The 20,817-nt window shown below is 40.3% G+C and overlaps 1 protein-coding gene across 1 annotated transcript in view; it reads right to left on the bottom strand.

The window, feature by feature from the left end:
• Window positions 1-20,817, bottom strand: part of VCL (vinculin) — a 105,957-nt gene that overhangs the window by 3,925 nt on the left and 81,215 nt on the right. The window contains 11 exon segments of the mRNA XM_065551650.1: window positions 2,525-2,629; window positions 3,623-3,826; window positions 5,992-6,204; window positions 11,694-11,879; window positions 13,066-13,193; window positions 13,847-14,149; window positions 15,114-15,222; window positions 15,942-16,091; window positions 17,204-17,332; window positions 17,985-18,071; window positions 18,073-18,185. Coding sequence (XP_065407722.1) covers window positions 2,525-2,629; window positions 3,623-3,826; window positions 5,992-6,204; window positions 11,694-11,879; window positions 13,066-13,193; window positions 13,847-14,149; window positions 15,114-15,222; window positions 15,942-16,091; window positions 17,204-17,332; window positions 17,985-18,071; window positions 18,073-18,185 — 1,727 coding nt within the window.

Below are 20,817 nucleotides of genomic sequence, written 5' to 3'. Positions count from 1 at the left end.
GAGGTGGAGGCATCACAGCTTCATCAGGTGATGAGGAAGAAATATTAGTAAGCGGAGTCATCTCCTTATCCCTCCCTTGCTTTCTGCTCCTCGCAGGTCTCTCTCTGGCATAGGTGGTGGAATAGGAGGTTGAGGAGAATGGGCCCTTTCCTGCTCCCTCCTGTGGTGTAAGAATTTCTTTGTAAATTGTTGTTTTGTAAAATGAGGCCATGGATGGGCGTCACTTGAAGTTTATTCTCCTGTATTATGTCAGTGGAGGAGGGACAGCAATGTGTCCTAGAATAGACTGGGGAACCCTGCACTGATATCTAAGAGTCAGAAATATTCTCTTCCACGTACTCCAATGCGGGGAAAGGGGTGGAGGGGCAGCGGCATAGCTGTCCAGCTTGCAAAGACTATGAGGGCAAGTATGGTACTCCAGGCGTTGGTGACCAAGAGAGAGAGTCTCGATGCTGACAACCCCCCCCCCAAGATAATAGCAGGTCTTTAGGGTACCTAAATTCTTGTAGTACTGATGGTATAAAAGATAGGGTTGAGCAAGAACCTGTGGAAGACTGCTTTTTGCTGATGAAGCTGGTACCAAACATTTGGCATAGGAGTAAGTCAACTCAGATTCCATTGGTACCACAGGTTGCTGAGTGGTCTTTGTTGACTTTCATGCTACCGGTACTCAGTGCTGCTTAGGGACAGGCTTAGAATTCTTTTCACCAGCGTCTCTGCCGCTCGGGGTACAGGTACCTGAATTCAGTACCGTGTCTGTCTTAGACAACTGCCTCCTATTCATCATTGTGGTACCAGCATCACTCGGAGCTTGAATAGAACTCCCCTTGGGACCTGAGGTCTCCGTAGTCGTCATCTGCGTTGGTGATGAAGATTTTCTTGGTGATTTACTCTTTACTGCCTTTTGCTTTGAGGCAGATGTTGAGGCTACCTCTTTAGAGGACTTATGTACCTTAGATGTACTAGTTGGTGCAGTGCCATCTCTCTCTTTAGGGATCTCTGGTGACAGGGCACTAGTGGTACTGGAGGTCTGTGCGCACAGGGGTCCTCCACTCCTGGAGCTGGTTGTAAAGTTTGCTCCATCAGCCAGAGTTTTAACTTGATTTCCCTATTTTTTGGGAATCTCCCCTTGAAGGAAGCGCAGATCTTGCACTTACTGGGGATGCGTCTACCTCCCAAATAACAAAGGCACAGGGAGTGTCCATCACTGATGGCAATCACCTCACCACAGGAGAGAGACCTTTTGAATCCCAGCAAACCTGGCATTCCTGCATAATATAACAAAGAGAACCCCTAGAAGGGGAAAGCTCTTAACTATTATCTAAATCTACCTAGCAATAAAGTTTTTTGGGGGGACAGGGGGTTTAGTCAAAGGAAAAAAAAAAGGGAACCGTTCCAACAACTACACACACTATAAGGTAACTGACTAATTATCGAATACTATGGCAAACAGGCACACAGTAGACTCAGTCTCTGGCCAAAGACGGTTGAGAAGGAACTAAGGCCTGTTGGCCTGTGCAGCCCCATATAGCCTTGGCGCAAGTCACGAGGGTGTGTGGGTGCATGCACATGCCGAATGGGCACTGCTACCAAAAATCTCTGATCGAAGGTGCAGGCACACCTGAAAAGGAGCACACCCAGGGACACTACTCAAAGAACAACAGCACTGGCTCCTGTTCCTCTCGGCCTACCTTTTGAAAAGTTGAGCGAAAGCGAATGTCTGAACACAAGCTGAATAGCTCACTATTCCTAACACGTCCATCTAGCAAACAAAGGTTTCAGAGAACCTACAGGAATTCTAGACCAAAAACGTAAGTACAGGTCTGTCTCATCTTACACTGAGGTTACGTTCCGCAGTCAGCGCCTAAAGCGAAAATCGCGTATAGTCAAAATTACATTGAATGTAATGGCGGGCGGAATTGCCCGCACTACAGAAACAGTATTTAAATTGTTATTTTTCTCTTTTTTTTGTTTTTGCCGACCACGTAAAGCTGAAATCGCGCATGTTAAATGCGCCTAAGATGCGACAGACCTGTATACCCAGAGCCATTGAAGGTAGCTGCAGAAGTCGAAGTTTCACAAAACAATGATGAAGTTGCTGGTTAATGAAGCAGGGAGAGCTGAAAATAAAAATGTTTTAAATAAATTGCCCACTTTAGTTACAGTATTCTTAACCTAGTATTCATTGTAAACCACCAGAGGGCGCTAATGAATAATCTCCTATGCCAAAAAAACAGCTCTACCTTTTCGTTTTGGACTGTGGATTGTTTTAAAACAAGAGGCAATGTCAGGTTAGAAGCAAATTAAGTCTTCTCCATGAAACAGAGGAATGTCCTGTTAACTGCAGAATATATACCAAGGTGTATTAAAATTAACACTTTTAATGGACACTGGGTCAGATTTACTAACTCAGTATCTGGGACTCATCTGATTGTATATAGGACACGCACCTGACCGCCCTCTCCCCGCCTCGAATCAGCTAGCGAGCAGGAGTTTATATTACAATCAATTATGCAGCTCTTACCTGTTCTGACTCCTCGTCACTGATGTTCGTCCTACCCAACATGGTAGCTTTAACAGTGGAGAGGATTTTGAGTTGTGTGCTGATGGTTGGGATTCGCTCACAGACCTAAGGAGTTGGGAAGATGCATCATTTTAGGTTTTTTATCTCGAATCAATTGATATTCCATTTTTAAAGTAAAACTAAGATTTTGCTGAACTCTACAGTAGTTTCTCTTTGCTGATGGCTCAGGTACAAACATACAATGTACATGTAAACTTCAAGGGTACCTTGCATGATGTCACTGAAGACATGTTTACATGAACACTTACTCCGGCAAGCTGGGTTGGAAATCTACAGTGCTCCAGCATGCTATGCACTAACACACCATGTGGACCCTGCTGCCACACACTAAAAAGTTCCCTAGAGCGCATTGATGTACTGTGGTTTGAAACAGCACAATGTCAAAGTGCACTCAGGAACTTTTAGCAAGTGTCAGCAGGAACCACGTGAACAGTTAGTGCCCAGCACACTGGAGTGCTAGAGATTTACACCCTAGTTTGCTGCGCCCTAATTGTTCTTGTAGACATGAGCTAAGGCACTGCAACTTAATTCCCATTCCTTCCTGATAAGCTTGGGTGACCATTCTAGCAATATGGATCTTCGCGAAAGCAGAATTCACTTTTCCTTTGTCCCAAATATTCCTTCAACAGTCTGTGTCATCAGGAATGGGGGATGGGATTTGGGGCTGTATTGGTTTATGCTATTGCCAATACCTTATGACTTGATAAGGCTATGTGGATGACCAAGGTGATAAGAGACCAGTCTAGCAACGTCTAAGACATTCATGGAATTTTCAAAGTCTCTCTTACAGGACACTGACATGTCTTCTCCCATCGGAATAAAAGGACCTGATCTTGCAAAGTGAGAGTGGAAGAAAATCAACATTTCACATATTTGGGCCTCAAGACTCACAAAAGCAGGGATAGGGAGCCAAGGGGATCCACAGGTGACTCTCAGCCAAAAATAAACTCACTCTCCAGCCTTGAGCCATACTGAAGGAGCAGGACACAGGAAGGAAAGTGGTATGTGCATTATTTTAAAGTTAGCCCAGTTTATTACCTGCAAGAGGTTTGTTCTAATGCGCTTGTCGGTGCACTGCTTTGCCACCTCCTTGGCCAATCGAGTCACTTCATCTGATGCTTTAGCAATATCCTTGGCACACTGAATAAGGGCACGCTTGTTTCCACTGACACCTCTCACTAGGCGGGACATCTCTGCCATCAGCAGGGCCATTCGCTTTGCAGCAGCAATTATATCATTACCCTGCAGGGAACAAATATAACAATGAATGTTAGATACAAAAAAGGTAATATAATTACACCTGAACTGTAATCCACACTCACTAACAAACCCTTTCATTAAGTCAAGGAAGAAAGAACAATTCAAGTCTATTAAAAAAGATTCTTCATAAGGAGCACTGAAGATTTGTACAAATGTTTGTGAAATATTTTCCCCTCCAACACTCAATGAAAACATTTCAAAACTGAAAAGAAAAAAAAAAAATGGTGACCAAAGTGATACTTTGTCCCTGGAGTGGAAGTGACTAGGATTTTAAGACCAAGTGTGTTCAAGTGTTCTAGACATTCTAGATTTCCCCAATAAAAGCAGCATTACTGAAAACACAAGTGCCAATTAAAAAAAAGTAAGTTAAACCAAACAGTACCAATTATCTGAAGTTAAATAATCTACTATGAACAGCTGAACATAAAATTTTAAGTGGCATCTGAAACTGAATCATGAAAGTCTGTCAACTACACTACCACTTTATAGTATCCACAGAAGACAATGGGAATTCTAAAGTGGAAACCATTTGTTAAAATATTTTTTCCTTCCAGTTGGCCATCTTTGCTAGTTTCCTCATAAAAATAGCAAAATATGTATCTGATTTTTTTTAACCAAAGAAGAAAAGCTCCAATAGATTACCTTTTAATTCTTAACCAACTCTTCTCCTAGAGATGTTGTTTCAAAGGGGAGTTTATTTTTCAAGTGAAATTATAGTAAAATACTTTTGAGAAGTATTTGTCATTGGTGACATATATGCATGACTGAGGCAAAAAGTATTTTGTCCTCGGTTCCAAAGTCAATACCAGGTGCAAGAGAAGTCAAATCACTGAGATGAACTATTGATATATTCTGTCTCACTTTTATAATAAATGCTAGATTTGTGAAATATTCACATTTGTGGATAAAGTGAGGTGTTAGCATAGTGAGCTGACAAAGGAGAACAAAAATACAGCTCCCTATGTACAATTCTTTTTTGAGCAAAAAGGTGTTAATCCTTGGGTAGTAACGAGTAGAAAGTCTGTCACAAAAAATACACACTGAAAACCTGATTCAGTGAATAGGTTTCCTACCTCCATGGATATTCCCTCCAGGGTTTGGTGCTATTAAATTTAAAGATATCCCAAATATGTCATTGCAGGTTGCATAGTGAGAGCATATAAAAAGATTTGTTACTTGTTATCATAAATTTAAACAGTTTGCTAATCCACTATGCCATTTCTAATCCATTAAAGAAAGAGGTGACAGAACAGGCAACTTTTCAATTCATTCGTAAAGAGGGATAAAGTAATTAGGAATATTCAATAACATCATTTGTTAAACCCTCTAATTATCCAGCACTAGAATCTGAAAAGGACAGGATTTTTTTTTGAAAGCCCTTTCTATTAAAAATGAATGACTGATCACATATATGACACACACACACACTGGAGAGCAACAACCTTACATATCTTGAAGCATGCCGGTTCCACAATGAAGTAAGTGACCAGCCTTGCAAAAACTTGTGTTTAGACACAAGAGAGTACTTGTGAATGTCTGAACTGCAGCTTAGCTCTCCATTGGTACCATATAAACAGTTTTGATCTCAGCAACTAATGCATTCAGTGCAGGTTCTTTAAAAGGAGTTCTCTCATCCAAGCCAGCATTTGCAGTACAGCCAAGTGCAAGTCAGCAGAAAGTCCTCCTTGATAACACTGCCATACAAAGCCATTCCTTGTCATACAGATTTTAGTTGAAGCCGTCAATAGAGGCAAAGCACAACAGACATGTTAAAAGACTTCTTGAATGACTTAGGTTCTGTTATTATCTGGAAGTCATTGAGAAACCAACCATGGCTTCACAGGTGATCAGAAAAACGCCTTTTACATTTTTGAATACTGCCATACGCAGAAAGATAGGCGGATGCAATCAAAGAGAAAAGAAGCCTTTTTATTCTAAAAAGTGACCCAAAAATCAAGCTGAAATCTGACATTGACAGACCTACCAATCTTGTGAAGCCACTCTCAATCCTTAAAATGAAGTGCAGGCAAACATTTATTCACTCAGACTCATGGGGCCCAGCAAGTATCAAGAGTGATGCAAATGTGTCAGCGTTCCAAATGGCTGGATGCACACAGATCAGTTGCCAATGGGAAACTGAGGAGTACCTTACTAGACCACTTGGTTGCTTCCCGATGCAGAGACTGAGCAGCGGCCAGAATGGGCTGGTTAACAGGCTGACTGGTTGGCATTAACAGCAGCTCAGGCTCGTAATCATCTTCAGTGTCAGAGGGGAGAGTGAATTCAACATCATCTGCATCCTCCTGCTCATCTACATCTACATCAGCCTCAGCGGCTTCATTAACCTCAGTCACACCAGGCTTTGAAGGTGGCAGGGAGATTGGAGAAACAGGGACAGTTAGTATTAGAAGCAGGATTTGGTAAAAGAGCTAAGCTGGTTTAGTAATCAAACAACCTCTTGGTCTATGAAAGGAAAATGAAAGCAATCCAAGGATCAGCAGAAAGGGGGCCAACCATTTCACCTGTGAACCAGTATTACTAAGAAATTAAGGAGAGAAAAAGTTAGGATTATTTGAAAGATGTGGAAAGAAATATTGTTCAGATGAGTGCACATGATTTATCTTATGCATTTCAAGGAAATCTGAATTTCAGAACAACATTTTCTGGCAAGACAACGATGGTATAATTTTTTTTTTTTTAAATATGCCAATGAGACTAGAAAAGCATGCATAGCAGACAAGGACCCAGTACTGGTGAAAACAAACTTTGCCTGTGGATGTGGTTTCACATAAGGATGTCTGGCTGAGGTAATACAGCTGCCAGATACTTCTTTCTGTTCCCTTAGGGCATGGCTACACTTGCAGATGTAGAGCGCTGTGAGTTAAACCTGCCTTTGGAGAACACACTAGGGAAAGCGCTGCAGTCTGTCCACACTGACAGCTGCTTGCGCACTGGAATGGCCGCACTTGCAGCAGCATTGGGAACGGTGCATTATGGGCAGCTATCCCAGCATGCACGTGACTGCAACATGCTTTTCAAATGGGGGGGGGGGAGGAATGTGATAGGGAGTGTGTTGTGTAAATGTGGGGGGAGAGAGAGTGGGATTTTGGGGGGCTGAGAGCATGTTAGCATGCTGTCTCGTTAGTCCAGACAGCAGCAGATCCCCCCTCCCCCGTCTCTCTCTCTCTCTCTCTCTCACACACACACACACACACCATTCCACAGTAATGGCTTCCATGCCAGCTGTCAGAAACAGAGCTTTGAAAAGGCATTTCCGCATTCCTACAGGAGTTCAAAACAATGACAAGAGTGGCCACTTGACTTAAGGGGATTATGGGACATTTCTGGAGGCCGATCAGAGCACAGTAACCCAACACCTTGTTCACATTGACACCCGTGCATTGCAGCCAAGGCACAGCAAAAGTTATTCCTCTCGCCGAGGTGGAGTACCGGCAGCGCTGTAGCCGCGGAGACAGAGCGCTCTACGTGCCTTGCCAGTGTGGACAGGGAGTGAGCTAGGGCACCCAGGGCTTCTTTATTGCGCTGTAACTCACAACTGTAGCCAAGCCCTTAGAGAAGTAAAGAAAAGAATTAACAACAGAGGAGTAGCAGGATTGGAAATGAAGGGCTATCAAGAGTACACAGAGAACAAAAAAGATTAAAGGGAAAGGAGATCGTTCTTGGTAAATGAAGTTATCAGTGTTTGTTATCAGACTGAAAATGGAGTTAGTAAAACAGAGCACTGTGAATAAGAATGTTTAGAGTACAAAGGGATTATGAAGAGAACTATATTGTTTTGCCATAATGTTGCAGTTATTACCTTTTTATGTGTGGAAAAAATGACGATTTAATGCCTACAGTGCAGAGTGTGGGGAAGAGATACCTAAGAAAACAATGTCACAGCATATTTTGCATGGCATGTTACCATAGCCAACACTTCCAGGACCATTGCATTATACAAAATTACTAACCACATTCTTCATACCAGATGAAGAGAGTGAAACAAGCCAAACAATCCTTATCAAGAAGGTATGTATTTTCTAATGTGCCTTGTTTTTAAGGCAAGGCCTTTTATGGACAAAATCTACACGAGAAAAACATTGAAAGGGAAAAGCTATAATTTAAACTCAATAAGTGACTCATCTTAAAAAAAAATCTTAGTCATGCAGAGCATCTTTCAGACATTACACAATATAAGCCCCTTTTGATTGATGGGCTTTATAATTCTTTATACTGAAGCCTAATTTAACTCTCAAACCCGAATGCCAAAGCTATCCTGATATGGATAATGCAGAGGCAGAAACTCTGCATTTGGGGAAACTGACCCACGTGGGCTTATGGACCCTCCATAAGACATTACAGAGGTGAGAGAACTCCAGGGTTTGCCCAGTGAAAAATGACATTTGTAAAAAGATTAAATTGGTAACTTTTGAGTCTTATAAAAACAAAGTATTAAGAAGCCTGTTAAAAAAATATTAAGCATTCCCTCTTCCTGCCCTCCCCGCCATACAAAAAAGATATAGACGCGTCTGTTTGTGACAATAAAGCCCCAGGAAAACACAAAAGTCAAAGATTGGCTTTGTGAACAGAGAGCCTGCCTCAGCCTGAAGTCCGGCAGGCTTGGGATGAGCTGGATCTTGTGTCTCATGATCTGTCAAGTCCCACACACCATGCTCAGTGCCTGCCATGCTAGATTTTCTCCAAAAGAGAAGGCCACCTCCTGTGGCTGCAGTGGAAAGTTAAAGACTCATCTTTTAAATACACCTCTACCCCGATATAACGCGACCCAATATAACACAAATTCAGATAAAACACAGTAAAGCAGTGCTCGGGGGGGGGGGGGGAGAAGGGGGGGCGAGGCTGCGCACTCCAGCGGATCAAAGCAAGTTCGATATAACGTGGTAAAAATTTTTGGCTCCCAAGGACAGTGTTATATCGGGGTAGAGATGTAGCTTCTCTGAGGATCATTACTGCTCAAAAGAAAGCATTTTAAAACTAAACCCAGAGCAAATCCAGGATGGTATCCATGATCCGCAGGGAAGAGCGGGAGCAGGGGACACACACCATGGGACATTGCAATTTCCTGAAGTTGTACCCATGGGACCAGCTTGCTTTGCAGCTGGTGTGACTTTAAAAGCATGAACGAAGGATGAAAAGTTAGACTTCAATTTCCTGGTTTTGTTGGTTTGAATCACTTTTCTTGAAAGGTTCTGAAAATATTGTTTTGTAATCCAGAGACCCCAAAGTTTAGGCTCATGCTAAAAACAGGAGAAGTTGTACATTGTTATTTTTTTAAGCTGTATTGGTGTTTTGCTCTCGTAGGTAAATATTTTAGTAGGCATATTACTTAACATATAAACTACATATGGTAAACAAATATTTCAGTACTTATTGTATTTAATTGGATTGTCAGCTTTAATATCCAAACCACTAAGCACTTTCTGAAAAGTGCAAATTATAACCTATTGTTCCTCAAAATTACCTTTTAAGATGATTATATCCCAAAAGGATTACTCCTTTATCGTGTTAAACACACACAGGTAGCAATAAAGCAAGCAGAAAATATACTGAACTTCTCATGTAAAACACAGTTTTAGTCGGAAAAGTGGCTCCAAAATGGATTTGCGGGGTTTCTTGTTTATTACATCAATTATCCAGATCAATTTTCCTCATTTTACAAGTAAAGAGGCCTTTTCTGACTCAGTGCTCCTAACTCATTAGAATCTGTTTTCTGGTTCACATATCATCCCAAACAATGGCAATGCGGCAGACCAAATTCTGGCCTACAAGTTACACCTGTGGAAGCCCACACCTGCTGCCTAGAACAGGCTTTTTACAGCTGCAAATGAGGGCAGAATTTGTCTCTATAATTGTAACATAGCTAAAAACTTACATTGATGTGCAAGCCAGAATAGACTCAGTGTGTGTAAGCGTGACTGAATAAAAAGGAGTGAAGTGGTCCCATTTTTATACTGTCACTTTGACCATAACTGCACCTTACAAACTTTAAAAATAATTTCTACGCAGTACATTTATACAGCCATTGTAGAAAGGCTCTCCCCAGAATTAACACAACCCAGCTCACAAGTGCTGCAAGTTTCACTTTTCCTATTTATGGAATTTTAATGCGCCGAACATTAATCTCCCAATTCAGTGCTAAATTTTAACCCTTTAAACTGAATGATCTTTGACCCCAAAGCCATACAATGGCTTTTAATAATAAGGTGTCTTAACAAAATAGTACCTGCCTAGAACACAGCTCAAAGGGGTAGTGGTTATTTTAAACAAAGATGATACATCTTCTAGAAACAGATGGCTCAGGAGGAGAAGAGTTAAATGGATGAGCTACCTACAGTCACCCAATCTAGCCTGACTGGTTGGTTTCTGTGATGTCCACCAGAACTACTTATAGTTGTTTTAACATGGTTGTCAGTTTCCTACCTTAAAAGGGTAAAAAATATCAATGGTTCTGTGACATACTAACAAGCTCTGATGACCACAAACACAAAGTGAGCATGGAAGGCAAATCCATGTTTACACAGAATGTAAGGTGCATTATAGTAGCTCTCCACATAAGAATGACCTCGAGAGAAGCTGTTCTGCTATTTTATGTTTTGAAGGTAAAAAGCTTCTAATTTCTCCAGCAGCAATGATTCAAGAATAGCTATCCAGTGGATGGCTATAAACATTCAAACTGAGTGGCTTCACCAATTCAGGGATGTTATAATCAAGGGCCGGTCTACTTCACAACAAGCCTGGCCTAATTCTGTGGCAATACTCTTGCATTCTGCAGCCACATTATAGCAGTGAGGAGATTCAGTGGCATCTTCCAACTCCATTTTCATATTTAATTTAAAAAAACCTAATTATATTTGTACCCTTTGTTTCATGTAATATTAAATTCCATTTATTTTATTCTGCCCCCAACATTTACATTTTCAGCACGCTCCAGAATTTAGGGTATGTCTACTGAAGTGCAGCTGCAGCTACACCATTGTAATGTAGACACTTCCCTTCTGTTGCTTTAGTGTGTTTATTCTAGTTGCTGTAGTAAATCTATCCTCTCGAGAGGAAGTTGGTAGGTCAATGGAAGAATTCTTCCATCGAACTAGCTGTATTTACAGCAGGAGTTAGGTTGACCTAATTACATCACACAGGGTGCAAAATTTTTCACAGCCCTGAGCAATGTAGTTAGGTTGACCTAAGTTTTAGGTGTAGATCAGTGCTTAGCAGTACAAATGTATAAATTCTATTATAAAAGGAGATCAGGAGAAAGCAGGAAGTTTTGCAGCTGGAGAAGGGGAAAATAGGAGGTGGTTCCAGCATCTGAGAAGCTGTGGAAGGCAGTCTGGGTTTGTGGGATTAGCATATTAATTTGGCATGTTAACCAGTTCACTAGCATTTAATGATATTACCACTGAAATATACAACATTAGTTTTCAAAATTAACACCCCATGGAGGCATATGGAACATATCATATCATGTCTCGCAGAGCCATTTTTTAGGGATTTACGCACATCATTGAATTGACTCCTAGTCTGAGAAGTATAAAAGGTTGGAAAAATGAAAGCCTGTAATCTTCAGCATAATGCTGTGACAAATATCCAGCTGTTTAATCATGGCATACACAGAATCCCACCTACAATGCTTCGTTTTATCCCAGGAAATGAAAGGAATGGCAACAGCTGACTTTGGACAGTCAAGCTCATGATTAGTCCTTGAGAATGATTCTGATTTCTTTCAGTCCTAGATCTTTGACTATTATTTCTAATTTCCAGAGATAAAAACCTCTCTTACATTAGTTGTTAAGAGTCAATAGAAATAAGCCCTTTTATACACTTCACTTACCTTGCTAGACCATTTTCGGGCTTCATCGTGTAGCTGCCTAGCAGCCATCATCATGGGCTGATTAATCACTTCTCCCGCTTTCTGCTCTGGGAACTCTTCATCCTTCTCTTCGGGAGGAGGTGGTCTGGGTGGTGGAACTTCACCCTCTGGAAGGGGTGGTTTTGGAGGCGCAAGTTCATCAGTCAGCTAAGCAAGAAAGGAATATATTCTGTACACTTGAAAATATACTGGCACAAAACATGGTACCAGGTTGTTAGACATCTGCAGGACAATGAGGAGCTCATGCTATCTCACATTTAAAGGACTCTCCATCACAAGAAAAGTACGTTCACAGTAGTTTACGCCTTTTCACACTGAAGGCTGGTCCGCTAAGTTTCTGGTGCTGACCGGCCAAATACAACTACCATTTTTTATTTAAAGAATAAAACAAATGTTTTCCATTTGGTCAAAATCAATACCGGTCCTCTACCTTAAACTCAAATCATTGCCCTGGACTTATGGCCTCTGCTTAATAGAAAGAGTAGGCCACCTCCATATAAATTCACAGGGGTCCCTTTTCTCCCAAAACCACATTGCATGATCCATGTAACCAGAGATATAAATGGATCCAAAAGAATTCATTTTAAGAGGGGCAGGGGAAGAGTGGCATGAAAAGCCTGTGCTATTCCCTTGTCTTGTAGTTAGAATATGGCTTACCTCTCTGAGTGCTGTTTTACACTAGATGAGGCTTAAACTAAACCATATCACAGGCAAAAGTATGCGAGATCATAACGAACATGAACTAGTGGGTAGAATTTGAGACTTCCCCACTCCTCACTACATGAGACAAAGCATATAAGAGTGAGGTGATGATATTTCTAAACATTTTATTTGCTAAGACTAAAATTACAACCATTGCGCTGAAAGACATTCTCTTTAGAAGATGAAGTTAACTTCTGTATTTCCTGTTTGAAAGTCCTGTCACTTAAGAAACATGGATCTATAAAGCAAACAATGGACTGGGGTCTAGCTGTCTCAAAGTTGCCTCTCTCCCTCTTTCTACTTCAAGAAGGGTTCTGTGATGTTTGCACCTCATCCAAAGTCCACTGAAGTCAATGAAAGTCTTCCATTGACTTCAGTGGGCTTTATATCAGGCTCTTTGATGAAGTGCTTCAATCTTAAATTAAGTAATTACGCTAGCTTCTAAAAAAGGACCACCAACACTATTTAAAGTGAAAAGTGAAGTCCAGTACATCCCAATACGACTCTACCTGAACTGAAGTGTCTCGGGGGGGGGGGGGGGGGGGGGGAAGTTTTATTGTCACTGGATGCAATCAGTACTTTATCAGTGCAACTCAAATATACTATTACTGAGAAACTGAATTGCACTTACATGAAGCTGCTCAATGTCAGGGGGAGGAGGAGGAGGGAAATCAGGTTCTTGAGGCTGGAAGGCTTCTCTGACTTTTGCCACAGCTCCCAGAATCCTATATCCAGAATCCAGGAAGCCCTTCTGCAAACCTGATCAGAAGATCCAATGCTTAATTTAATATGCCCTTGTCACCTTGCATGCTTGGGAGAGAGTGGGGGGGGGGAGGAAGTACTCCTCTCAGGAGTATTTGCAGTTTGCACAATACCTGGTTCAAAATTTTGGTACCTTCAAAATTTAGTTGCAAAATATAATGGTATTTAAACAACAGACAGCATGTTGTACAGTGAGTTTTAATTTTTGGAATGTTAACTGTAGAACAGCCAGTGGGTTTAAACCAGTGCTAAGGCTGGAGTAAGAATCCACTATGAATAGCCAAAGTAGACTCAGGCACAAACATGCAACATCTTGCCATTTTACAGAAAAAATGCAGGTGGTCCTCTTGCCAGCACATTTCAAATATTCACCTGGGACAAAGATCACAGGACACAAGTCTCTTCATAGGTGGTAACAAAAGTAGTAATCTAAGGGCTGATCCTGTTCCCTTTAACTCACTGGAGGATTTCCCATTGAATTTAATAGAAGCATTAAGTAATGTGCATCTTGATTGCACCATACTGATACTGGGGTTTTTGAGGTCATGATATACGGACAAGGAGAAAAACTAGTAGTTTCAAATCTGCAAAAGCTTCAAACATTAAAAAGGGTGAAAATGCTTGAGAGAAGCTCTTTGCTTAATGCTTACCAGGGTCAGAAATGTTTCCTGCCACAGCTTTAGCATCCATTACCATTGGTGATATAGTTTTGCTTAGGTCGTCAGAGGCTGCCTTAACAGCTTCCCGGAATTTGGGATCCTCTGAATTTTCAACCTCCTTCTTTGCCACCAACAGGATCCGGTTTGCTCGCCGAGCAATGCTGGTGGCACCAGCTACGAGCATCTGAGGTTGGATATTGGCCATTGCAACTTTACATTTATCTAGGTCTTTCTTAATAGCTTCTTCCGATGCATCCAACAGAGACTTGGTATCAATTGCTTCATCTACCAACCCTAGGATAAAAATTGAACATGTTAACATTCCACTTCCATGTATGAAAAGGGAAATGGGTATTTAGGGCTCTGGAGGTTGTTCACATTTGGAAATATTTACTTTCCTGAATGTTTGGTTCCTTAGATACAGAGTTTAGATTGTTAGAGAAAAGTACGCCAGAGAAAGTTACATACAGTAGCACAAAGATACAGCATTATCTTCATCATCTGTAACAACTTAAAATAAAATTTTCCCAACCATTGTCATAGGTCACTTTGAAAGAAGGGACAAGAAATGCCATATCTAGAAATGTTATTGCATGAACAGCATATAATCCACAATCCACTCATGCCTGCCCTCATCCACAGCATGCACCACATTAGAAAGGGTGACTTTTAGAAGAAATTTGTTTTGATTGACAAGATATCCCAGCGTGGAAATACCATGTTGAAAGTGCATTAGAAATGCCTATGTAAGTTTGAACTAGAGCAGCGGTTCTCAAACTGTGGGTCGGGACCCCAACGTGGGTCATGACCCCATTTTAATGGGGTTGCCAGGGCTGGCTTAGACTTGCTGGGGCCTAGAGCCAAAGCCCAAGCCCTTGGGCTTGGGCTCCCCCCCGGCCTGAGACACTGGCTCTCCGTGGGGTGGCGAGGCATGGGCGGGCTCAAGATTCGATCCCCCCCCCCCCGGGGTCCTATAGTAATTTTGTTATCAGAAGGGGGTCGCAGTGCAATAAAGTTTGAGAACCCCTGAACTAGAGAATAATGGGGGGTTTCATTTAGCACCTATATAAAAACAAGAAACCTATGTTGCATAGTACTAACAATACTGGTGTTTTCCTGGGTCAAACTGTAGGCCTGCTATTTATTTCAGACAAAAAGTTGTGCAGCCATTATTTTATGCACATTTCATCCACCTTAACAGGAGAAAAATACCAAAAATTAGCAAGAAGTAACAAAGCTTTCAACAAGAATTCTTTACCTGTCATTTTTTCCACATTATCAATCCATTGGTTTTTCATGGTCTCAAAATGTTCATAAGCAGCTTGATTTCCCGGGTTTCTCAAGAGAATACGAGCAGCTGATATTACCTGCCAAATGTCAAATATTTAATACAAAAATATTGTTACACAGGGACACTATACATTATCATGAAAATACACTATTTTTTAATACAACTAGTTGTGCAGTTTTAACTTTTAATACTCATATGTCAATTTTAGTTCCACTATGAAAAGCCTTCAGCTGCACAAAGAATTCCACTGTGTGAAAAGGTTTTAAAATTGCCCTTAGACACAGGTATCTCGAATTGCAACTCACGTGTCACACAAAAAGGTCCACTTTCATGATAACATTTTGCTCAAAGAAGCTAAAGCAAATGAGCAGTATATATCAAAACGTAGATCTATAGGACTGTACAAAATTATGCTTTTACATAAAGTTAGAAAATCATTTTAAAAGAAAAATACATTTTCTACTCATATGTTTTGTTAAAAATCATTTTAGTTAGCAGGAAAATTCATCGAAATTACTGCCCAAAAGCTGGAGAGCATGAGACTGTCTCCATCATCTATTCAGCCTTGTTGTATGCAATGGCTAAACACAATATCCTCATTTTTATAGTTCCACTTTAAAGTGGATGTCACAACACAAATACGCACAGAGTTCTTCACGTTAGTTACATCTTAACACAAATGTAAACGGTAATATCACCAACAACTTGTTTTGGTGAATGGGATCATACAGAAAATTCCTTTGGAGATTAACAATGCCAACTAATTTATTATATTTCTGAGATGAGTAAAGAGACCTGCGGCGTGAGTTCTCTTGCTGATTTCACAGCTGCTTGAATGCCTTCCACAGTCGTTTTATTAGCAGTTCCAACAGCAGCTGCTTTTTCTGCTGTTGCTCCAAGTCTAGCAGCATGGTTTTCAAAGTTTGCTGCCCTTTCATCAAACACCTGTGAGAGAAAGTGCATTAATAGCAGTTTACCTTCTCAAAGAGATGCTTTCTTTTCTATTCAGAGCGTAATACCATACTATGCACCATGATGTCTGACCAACTAATAGATTTACTTCAGACACTGGGGGGATTTGAACCCAAGATTTCCTATTTGCTAGTCAGGTGCTTTTACCAAGTAGTATCTTCGGACAACAATGTTTTACTTTGTAATTCTTATGTTATTGCCAAGTTTTTCTAATCAAATTAACAGACATTTTAAACTGCTAATCCATCCTGTACAGCTTGTTGGCAAGGGGTGTTATCACACTTCCACTGATGCATGGTATTTCTTACATTATTCTGTAGTAGAACTAGTCAGGAATTCCTCACACTGCATAAAAGGCATTTTGTCACAGCAGCTTTGAACCCATAGCTCCCTAGGAATTAATTTGCCTACCAAAAACTAGGTTTCGTTGATGGGAAGAATGCAGCACATGCCAAAGGTTATGACTGTCATTCTTGATACAATTATTTCTAATTCATTAGAAGTGACACAGATTTTTCCTAAAAGGCTTTAATATGTTTAATTTAAAAAGTAAGAGAAATAAAACAGAAAAGAATTTTCCATGGAAGGTTATAATAAAGTGGATATTTATTCTAGAAACTAAAACGTTCTAAATAGAAAAATGTCTCTCTCCACACACACACTTTGTTTTATACACTTATTTTCTGAATATATGCTCTAGTCATGGGGGGGGTGGAATTAGGTCTAACACATTGATTGTTGCGTCCTTGCATGAACATGATCAGCATCTATTACATATAAAGATATAAAAATGATTAACTAGTTTAAGTACCCATCTGTCATACAAGTAGCTTAAGAATGTCAACAACATCAGGACAGGAAGATCCTTGGTAAGATCCTAGGATTAACTGAATGTTTAGGGACTAATTTTCCAGTGAATTATGACAACCTTCAACTCCCAGTAGTTCAGACTACTGCTCATCCATTCTTTATTAGCAATTATGGATCAGAGGAATAAGGGCAAAATCTTGTCTTGTAAAAAACTGTGTAGTTAAGTGTAAGAAGCTGAATATAAGAAAAATATTGGTTGCTCCTACTACACTTACCTCATCCCTATTGGGAGCATCAGGAGGTGCAGTGGCTGCTACTGCCAATAGTTTAATTGGGGTTGTAGTGTCACTAAAAATATCAGAAACCTCCTGGGTCATAGCTTCTTGCATCCTTGTTTTCAGATCCTGAAAAACATGGCATGAAAATTTTAAGATTTTGTAGAACCGTCAAATCCCAGAAACAGCATTCTTGCAAAAACAAAAGTTCATGGGACCACACAAATGGCAACAAACAGAAATATCCTCTACCAAGTATTTTTAAATACCGCTTCTTAAAGCCATCTGTAATGTTAACCCTTTGGCTACCAGCGATTATAGACCAAATTACCATTGAGGGAATGAATAGTATAGTATGAGACCCTAGATAGTCCTCAGATAAGTAGCTGCTGATGTGGTATCTTTGGTAAGTGAAAAAGAAAAACTTTAAATACTTGGCCAGTTTTCTAAGCAACCCCTTCCATGTACAGAACACATCCTGCTACTCACCAGGAATCACAGATAGAATAGACTCTTTAAATTAGTCTGTCTATCCCACAGCACACCAAGATTTGGTCCCTAAAGTATGAAATCAAGTGCTTAAAGTCTCACTTGAAGCATGGGGTTCTCTGTACTTCCAGTGAAAGCTGCTTCCACAGTCAAGTATTCAGTGTAAGTTTTCCTATGCTACTTAATACTGAATTTAGTATTTATGTACCCACCCCACCAGCATGAGCAGAGGCTTCCTCAGCACTTAAACTGCTATAAAATGGTGACTGGTCCACCTATAGTGAAGTTTTACCTTCAAAGAATCCTGGAGCTGAGTGGCAATCACCCTAGCCTGAGGAGACTCTCCTTCTCCTCTTGCTGCCAGATCAGCTAGCTGGGCAGGCCAGCTGTTCTACACGATCACATTTGGCAAGGAGGTCTTGACGATAAGGTCCTATCATGACATTGGCTAAACGACGACCTTCAGCCACCAGTCCCCGGATTGCAGCTTGGCCTACAAGAAAATGAAGAACTTCAATAATTCACAGACCCCAGAGGTAGAGGGAGTAACTCAGTTATACTGTCAAGTGAGTAGCAATTAAGGACTAATTTATTTTTTGGTTCAACAATTAACCTTCTGGTTATTCAGCTGTATTTGAAGAAGGAGATTTGCATTCAACAGCATTTCAAACCCAATGGAAAGTTAAAGTTTCTTCAAACTCTCCTTTTGTGCAATATGCTGATGGTTGGCCCAAGCCTCACCATCCTTAGCTAGGGTGGGCTGGCAAGAACAGAATATTAGTTAATTATATTCCCACTGACCTAATCACCATGAACTTGATACCACCTTAACAATACTCACAATTCCGATTACTGTAAATTGGCCTCCATCCCTCAAATTATTTTAGGGAAAAAAAGTTTAGGTGCAGTAACTAAATCAAGCAAAGGCAACAAGGAGGAAGAGACAAAGGAGTAGAAAACAGAGCAGTGATGTACATCATATCCTCTTTTCTTCAGATATCATAGATAGGAGAGATTTATCAGCTGTGATGTGAGACTTAAGTTTCCATGGGTTGGGGCAGAGGCAGGGTGAGAGGGATGACAACCATTTTTTTCTTGCAAATCATCTCCATATTTAGTCTTGACAATCTTTTGTGTTCATTTATTTAGAGATTGTTTTTCTAATACCACAGCAGAGTTCTTTTAAATAGGAGTTATTACATTTAAGTCTTAAAGATACATGGAGTATGGCTGTCTTCACTTAAGTCTAACAGACAGAAATTTGGCTGACTGTGCAACAGAGAAGTTTACAGCTCAAGAGATAAGTTTACAGATTTGGTTACGGAGAGCTGAGAATAATTTTGTCACAGCCCCAGAATATACGAGATGCAACGCAGAGTACTGACAGCAACATTTTGTGACATCTCTTAGTTTAGCCAAATAGAGTCTTGTTAGAATCCAGTAATATCTATTCAAGTTGTTGTTTTGGAGTAAGCAAAGAGCAGGTGATGAAGACATTCATTTGATATTTCACCATATCCTGCCCAATTTTTAATCTGGCAGTGAGAATTAAAGATTTCAATCCATTTATTGCTCAGTAGAAGCAGATTATAATAAAGTTATTTACAAAGCAAACAGACGAGATGCCAGCAAAATGACCCACACCATTATAGAACATATGTTTTATGGTTCAGAACTTAAATCAATCCATACTATAGTGCCAAGTTTTACGCTGGGAGAAGTGTAAACATGCAAAATTATTTGAGACACTGTCAACTCCATGTTCAGAGAACAGCACAGAAATATTTTCATAAGACTAAATTTACCAGGCCAAATTCTTTGAATAGTACTGTAGAGATCTAACCGAGCACTGGGTTCTCAATGAATCCTTCATAGAGGAATCTTACCAACGGCCATAACAAATGCAATAGATTTAAAATAAAAGTCAAAACCAACACACATTAATGCAACATTACGACAAATTTTTAAACGCTTAACAAATTCAGAAGTTAAGGCTCCACAACTACTTATTCTGGCCCTTCACACATTTTTGGCATTATATATTATTGTACCTATTGACTAAAGCCTTAACTTATTTCCAGTGCAGGAGAGTTCCAATTCCTATGGAAATTACATAATTTGCATATAAAATCTCAAAACATAACTATGCAATTATATATTTTTTTTGCACCTAAACTTTTGTTTGTTTGTTTTAAAGGGGAAAGAGTGAACTATCATATCTGATTACGTTTCATGCCTCCAGGAGCTGAATGCTCATGTAAGATGCAGTGGATTCTGGGGCAGTTTGCAATTGGAGAAGCTCCCACCAACCAGACCTTCTGGGACAACTCTTTCACAGCTTCCAGAAGGCCCGGGGAGTCTCATCACACTTTGTTGTGCTGTTCCTGCATCAGGAAATGGCTAAAATTGCATGGTATAATTCCATGTTGTTGACTTCTAGAGAAAATTTGCAAAGTTCGAAAATAAAAAGGTCTCTAACTGCCAGCCTTGCAATCCCTACCTGTGATCTAAAAATCAGGTTGTTCACGCATCAACAGAAGTAATCCTGACTGCACTGAAAGATGGGGCAGGCACTGAAGGTCTACAGCTGCACTACACCTGGGCCAGGTTGGGATTCCTGGTGGTCTTCACAGCTCTGCTGCCTGCACCTCACTACTATGATGAATGAGCTCATAAAACAAAGATTGCAAAGAAACCTTTATTGAAACTATTTTTTGGATAAAAGCCATCCTGCCAGCTAGAAAGCTGGTCAGAAAACAAGAAAAACACCACAAATGTGGTGGTCAGGGCTGAATCATTTGTCTTCGTAAAAAGGTTTCATTAATTTTCCCACCACTTCCAATTATTAACAAAAAAGCAACTCCTGAATCATTACTATATGCCTGCAAGTGACATACCATGACTATTTGATCACTTTTTCCACTGATTGCTGGTAACAAAATAATATTGCTGTTCCATAAGATTGTGTAGAAACTGTATGAGGTGAAGCCATATCTTTAAGAAAAACCTTACAGAATGAAACATCTACTTTCTATTTACATGGGAGTTAATTTCCTAATTTGCAGCCGATACAAATGTGTATTTTAGGCATTGTACTTGAATTACACACAATACAAAGCAGTGTA

This window comes from Chrysemys picta, chromosome 7, assembly GCF_011386835.1.
Source record: "Chrysemys picta bellii isolate R12L10 chromosome 7, ASM1138683v2, whole genome shotgun sequence".
Lineage (NCBI taxonomy): Eukaryota > Metazoa > Chordata > Testudines > Emydidae > Chrysemys > Chrysemys picta.
Note: the sequence above shows the minus strand (reverse complement) of the source record. Positions and strands in the feature narration are given on the sequence as shown.